General features: G+C 40.6%; 1 protein-coding gene across 1 annotated transcript in view; it reads left to right on the top strand.

Moving 5' to 3' along the window:
• Positions 1-241: 241 nt before the first annotated feature.
• HDAC10 (histone deacetylase 10) overlaps positions 242-6,482 on the top strand; it is a 15,954-nt gene continuing 9,713 nt past the window's right edge. The window contains exons 1-8 of the mRNA XM_029086001.1: positions 242-302; positions 750-816; positions 1,728-1,862; positions 4,076-4,172; positions 4,847-4,944; positions 5,023-5,127; positions 5,338-5,406; positions 5,868-5,994. Coding sequence (XP_028941834.1) covers positions 242-302; positions 750-816; positions 1,728-1,862; positions 4,076-4,172; positions 4,847-4,944; positions 5,023-5,127; positions 5,338-5,406; positions 5,868-5,994 — 759 coding nt within the window. The remainder of the gene's footprint in view (positions 303-749; positions 817-1,727; positions 1,863-4,075; positions 4,173-4,846; positions 4,945-5,022; positions 5,128-5,337; positions 5,407-5,867; positions 5,995-6,482) is intronic.

Genomic DNA, 6,482 nt, shown 5'->3' with positions numbered 1-6,482 from the left:
GGGGCAGGGGCAGGGGCAGGGGGGGGCAGTTCAGAGGAACAGCAGCCTGTCCATTCTAAAGTCATGGCAATGAAGTCTGCTCTGGCGTTTGTCACCTTGATATCGGTGTAACCGCGCTGTCCGCGCTTCGGTCTCTTTGTTTCTCGTAAATGTCTCTCGTGGGGTTTCGAAAGAGCGATCGTTCTGAGCAGCGCCGGTCCCTGTAGCTGTGCTGCCCGTGGTGTATCTAAGCCGGTTGTTCATGCTCGGTGGCTTTGTGACTCGGGCTCCCACAAGCAGCTGTGTCACATCCGCGGTGACAGGTACGTGTCCGTGTGCAGTGGTGAGAGGAGGAGGCCTCTGCGGGCCCGTGTGCGGGTCCTCGGCAGCCTTCGTAAGGCCCTCGGTGGGCGAGAGGGACCTGAGGGATGGCATTGCCCCTTCACCCGCACCAGGCGTACCTGCGATGGGGTTCTGAGAAGTCAGATGATGGTGAATCCCACCTGCGTGCATCCAGTTTCAGGGTCTTTGCCGTTAGTTTTGTGCTGCTGCCACGCTCCTCCGTCTTGTCAGGGCACCTCCTAAATGGTTTTATCTGATTTTGTTCTGTAGGTACAAAGTCTGAAGTGCAAAATCATCATGCAAGCAGATACGCTGCTTACATAAATTCTCACTAGTTAATATAATATTGCTTGTTTTAACTTAATATATTATGTTTGCTTCTTGCCTGGAATACATGTCCTGAGGTGTCTGTTTTGTTCTGTCTGTAGCAATGGCTTCAGGAACAGCGCTGATTTATGACGAGGAGATGACCACTCATAAACTGCTTTGGAGTGAGTAAGTCACTGCCGTTGTTTTTATTAATGGATTCTTATTAGGACTTCTGAGAGAAGTACCAAGTGAATGCAGTTTTTGTAAATGTAATAGGAAATACCTAGTGATAGATACCCTGTCATTTTCCTAGTAAATAAGTCTAAAATAAGTCAATAAATAAGTAAATAAGTCTGTAAATTTCTTTCCAAAAGTCTTTCCTTTTGGAGAAGAAATTTTTATTTTATTCCCAATTTGTATCCAGGTGCCATAATGATAATCTGAAGCTGGATTTGAGAAGCTGTAGGCCTCCAGTCTGGTAGGCCTTAACAAGAACTGTTAGCTTTAAGCAAGAGAGTAGCCCCTTAAATAAAGTATTTTAAGGTAATTAAATTGTTTATAAAGCTCAGGTATCATTGATCTTGGAAAAAATATGTAGGTATACTTGCTCAGCTGAAACCCATCAATTAAATTCAGTTAGAAGTGGGTATATGCCACTTGCTTAAATTTACCTAGGTTAGACCAGTACCTTTGCAGTGCTCAGAGTAACAGTCCACTGTTGTCTTCTCTCCCAAACCCACTTCTCCTCTGTTCACCTTCATTGTAATCTACAGCTTTTCCTTTCAGCATTCCTGGGGCTGCAGTTAAGGATTGCTACTTTCAGTGGTGAGAGAGGAAACAAAAAATTATGCTATTGTGTTTCTTTTTTATTTAAGAACCATATATATTTTTTCTGTGTACATATTTCAGTACAATTTTTGGCTCAATTCCAAAACAAAAAGTATTTAAAAATTTTATTTTTCTTTTACTCTTACACATTTCTCTATAAGGTTAATTAATCTTTTTACAATGGGAAGTTAAAAGCTAGGCATTATGAAGTGTATTTATTAGCTGTGCTGGTATAGTATTATAGTAATATTATTATTGCTTATTTTTAGTCCTATTTGTGATATTGAAGTGCCAGAAAGACTGTCATCCTCTTACGAGCAGCTTAAACGTTACCATCTTGTGGAAAGATGTGTCCATGTGCCTGCCAGAGAAGGAAGTGATGAGGAGATCCTGTTGGTTCACAGGTCTGAAACTTACTTTCATCACTGTTCAGATTAATTCAATGAAATAACAGATCTCATACTTGCAGGTCAGATTTTGCTCCCTTTGAAAAGGTCTGCTCCAAAAGTCAATGACTTCCAGTAATTTCAATGGAAAACACACAAAGTTAGACAAATCATGTTGAGTATGGTGCAGGTGCTGAAGTATGAATCTGCTGTTCCACAAAATCCTCTTTCTCACGCTTTGGGTTCTTAAGCGATGAATGCTGACTTATACATAGGATTAAAAGTAAACTTCTAATAAAAATTGGGACAAGACTTTAAAAAGTGTAGAAATCTGTGTATTTCTTTAGAAAGATAACCTCGTCTTTCTCCCGGTCATCTTTGAAATAGAGTGAACCAAACAGAAAAGAACTTTGCAGCTAATTCTGAGGGGGGGCAGGGGCAGGGTGGGGGCAGTTCAGGGGAACAGCAGCCTGCCCTTTCTAAAGTCATGGCAATGAATTCTGCTCTGGCGTTTGTCACCTTGATGTGATGATTCTGCAACCAACTGTGGATGATTCTGTGTGTTGCTTGTGCATCATTTGCCCTTGTCAGGGAGCAGCAGGGACAGCCTTCTCTGAAAGGGCAAGGGGAGTCTGAAGCAGAGTGTGATGACAAAGCAGCTGGAGGCAGTGGCTTCATGGACAAGGTCACAACCCCACAATACCCAAGCAAGGCAAGCAGCGCAGGTCCAGTGATGGTAACCAGAATCAGCCATGAGTTTGGATCGCCTGACAAGGCTGTAGTGACGTGGCAGGTCTGAGGTCAAGCTACAGGGTCAGCCCACAGGTCAGGATTTAGGTCCAGATGAGCATGGTTCATGGCCAGACACGCATGGCTACACAACACGGCTGCAGTGTAGCCAAGGGTGAGAGCGAGCGCCAAGGGAAGGAGCGGGAGCCTCTGCTGAGAATTCTTAGCAGAGCTGTTTGGAGGAATAGCTTCTAGCTTTCTCTTTCAAGGTGACCAGCTGTACTGTTTCTGCTAGTTCTGAACCCAGCAGCCAAACCCCAGCAGGGAAGGGATGCACTTGAGGCCCTGACACCTGTGATGAGGACCATAGATTGATCCTAAGTCATGCTTAAATTTTTCAGATTCCAGAACAGTATTTTTCCTAAGAATATACTTTTTGTTAGAATTCAATTAGTGCTGTGTACCAATATAATTTATTTCCATAGTAAATACATTGCTGATTGGGTATGGAAGAGGCTTAATCACCATTTCCAGTTGAGTTGCTCCTCCTGGATGATCAGGGACAAATGACTTCACTAAGTCTTGTCATGGTTTCTATAGGTAAGCTAGACATAATAGAACTCTTTTCTTTCTAAAACACTTTTAGATTGGAACAAATTTAAAACTCCCAGAAAAATGTTTGTGTTCACAGTTAGTTATGAGGCTGCTGCTGAAGTTATCCTAGTGGTTATACAGTCATTCATGTTCTGTGGTTTTATTCTTGTTAATGCCTTCATTTTGAAGCCACTGGTCAGCTTTATTTCCATGAGGCAGCACTATTGTGTCTCCCTTTGTTGTGAAATTCTGGTTGCTTTGGCATTGTCCACCTAGAGGACGTGTGGTCATTGTGTCCTGGATTAGGGCACAGATGGGAGAGTAGATGCCATCAGCCTTCATTTCTGGTTTACTACACGAGGGCAGGAGAGCAGCAACAGAGAATTAAGGAACATTGATTCTAGTGCCTTAGTGCTTATTGCAGCTTGAACCAGTGAAAAGAGGGAGTTAATACACACCTGAGAAGGGATGCATTCAAATACTTATTTTCTGTAGAACATGGGAACACTAGACACACATTCTCAGAGTTATAATTCACACTTTTGCTGACTGTCAGAATCTTAATTTGATTCTTGTTGGGATGGTATGTGTATGTAGTGTGGATTGCAAAATGTGCATGATGAACAAAGAGCCTTTATTTTGAAAGCAGTTGCTCTTGCCACTGGAAAAGGGAGAAGAATGTAATATTCTTAAGATATCCAAGAACCCTTGCTTTCATAGCACTCATTTTTTTTTTCACTATATCCTGCAACTAGCATTACAGAGTACATATTGGACTTGTGAAGTCTCACAGAAAGCCCCTTTTAACATATGTTCTGTTACTTTTAATTACATTTTGCATTAAAAAAAAACCTTTGTAGGTCTCTTTGCCTAATTAAGCGTTGTGTTAATCTCTCTCTCCTCTGCAGTTTGGAACACTTGGAAGTGGCAAAAAGTACCCAGACAATGAATGAAGAGGAACTGAAAAGAGTCTCTGGAAATTATGATGCTTTTTTCTTTCATCCGGTGTGTAAGTTAAACTACTTCTCTTACTGGGACTTAGAAGCATTTGTGTTTTTGCACCTGAGTGGCACTTGTCTAAGTAGAGGAAAATTAGCAGTACGTTTTTGCTATTTCAGTGGACTTAGATATATTTATGACATTATTGTTATCTGTTTCAAGTTTAGTATAATGCTGTAATTTAAATTGATTAAGTGTCTTGTCATCTATTCTGTAATTGCATCCTGCCAGTATAGCTCACTACTCAAATTTTAGCTCTTTTTTTGCCACTTAATGTCACTGCAGACCATTAGTGACCCACAAATCACATTTTGGTAACAATTGCTCTTAAACTTTATGCCAGGTAGTGGAGGTGAAGTCTTTTGTGTTTTGTTTCTGTAAGGTTTCATTCCTTGTTTTCAAAGGTGCCATGTTATTCCACTAGTCAGTTCAGTATGTCCACCTCATGTTTTTTAACAGCTCCAGAGAGAACATCCTTATAAAGGATACGAGGATCAAAGGTAAACCTAGTAGAAAGGACACCGGAATTTGTGTTGTGAAGTTCTGCCCTCAACTATCTGAGTACAACCTCAGTAGGGGAGACTTAAGACGATTTGCTGTTGGGGTGCAAAAGCACATCATGTGTGATTAGTTTAGAACAAGCTGATGGGTGATTGATGACAAGAGATTCCCTTTTTCAGAACACTTATCGCTGTGCCAAACTAGCAGTAGGAGCAACTTTGCAGCTGGTGGATGCTGTGATGTCAGGAAAAGTGTGCAATGGAATGGCATTAGTAAGGTAAGAAAATCTGTGAGGAAGTCTTTGCTTCTCCCCAGTTTCCTTTGTTGTGAGTAACCATGTAAAACTTTGTCTTAGACCTCCAGGTCACCACAGCCAGAGAAATGCAGCTAATGGGTTCTGTTTGTTCAACAACGTTGCTATTGCAGCAGAATATGTAAAACTGAAATATGGTCTACAGAGGTAAGTGCGTGGCTGACCCTGGAGAAGCATATCGGTTGTCAGTATGGCATTTAGATAACTGCCTGATGTTGTGCCATTTTAGATTAATGTCTAGAGCTTTCTGAGTGTTGTGTAACTTCTGGGACAGAAAAACATTGTTCATCTGTACCTCCTTTAGATCAAGATGCTGAGGTTCTTCTGCTGAATGTTTTCTTTTACTGATCTCTGCAGAATCCTAATTGTTGACTGGGATGTGCACCATGGGCAAGGAACTCAATATATATTTGCAGAGGATCCAAGGTTTGAAGGATTTTTTTTATTTTTATATATATATATATATATATATATACACACACATAGTAGCTGGTTAAATACCGCTTTGCTCTGTAATGAATAAGATTTCTTAACTTTCTAAAACTAGAATATTACAAAACACAAAACTTTCTCCTTGCTATTTTAGTCACTTTGTTGTTTTTACTTGTCATTAAATAGAGGAAAAATTCTAACATAAATATGCAAATCTATTCTACTGTAAATAATAACAATCAAAATGAGTATTTTAGCAGTTTTCCTGAGTTCATTTTGGCATAGGACCTACTGTATCAAGTTTTGCAGTCCAAGCCCATTAAGAGAACTAAGGGGAAAGGATGAGTTTCAGTTAATACAACCATGCTTTCAGTTAATACAACCACCAGGTTCAGGATATAAAGAAACTTTCAGAATCTTCTTGTCAAGTTGGATTTGTTTCTTGTATCTTTCAGTGTTTTGTATTTTTCCTGGCATCGCTATGAACATCAGGAATTCTGGCCATCACTCAAAGAATCTGATTATGATGCTGTGGGTCTGGGAAAAGGAAAAGGTTTCAACATAAATTTGCCTTGGAATAAGGTATATGTTGTTTACAGTGCAACAAAGCAAGTGTAATAGCTTTCTGTCTCATGCTTTACGTAACACTTCCTGAGAAGTCCACTACTTTGCCTGCTTGGCAGGTGTCTTAGCACAGTGTACCTCCTTCCTGTCAGTGGAATGTCTGCTAAGAAATGTGGCTGAGAATATCATAGAATCATAGAATGGTTTGGATTGGAAGGGACCTTAAAGATCATCTAGTTCCAACCCCCCTGCCATCAGCAGGGACATCTTCCACTAGATCAGGTTGCTTGAAGCCTCATCCAGCCTGGCCTTAAACACTTCCAGGGAGGGGGCATCTACAGCTTCCTTGGGCAACCTGTTCCAGTGTCTGACCACCCTCACAGTGAATATGATAATGTTTAAAAAAAAAAAAAAGAGAGAGAAACATGTGCACTTTTTTTTTTTCTTTAATATCTTACTTGACCTCATAAGGTTCCCTTATCTTTAACTTTTGATACTATCTTTCC

Source organism: Antrostomus carolinensis, unplaced genomic scaffold (assembly GCF_000700745.2).
Source record: "Antrostomus carolinensis isolate BGI_N321 unplaced genomic scaffold, ASM70074v2 scaffold15087, whole genome shotgun sequence".
Classification (NCBI taxonomy): Eukaryota; Metazoa; Chordata; class Aves; order Caprimulgiformes; family Caprimulgidae; genus Antrostomus; species Antrostomus carolinensis.
This window is presented reverse-complemented; position numbering and strand designations above follow the sequence as displayed.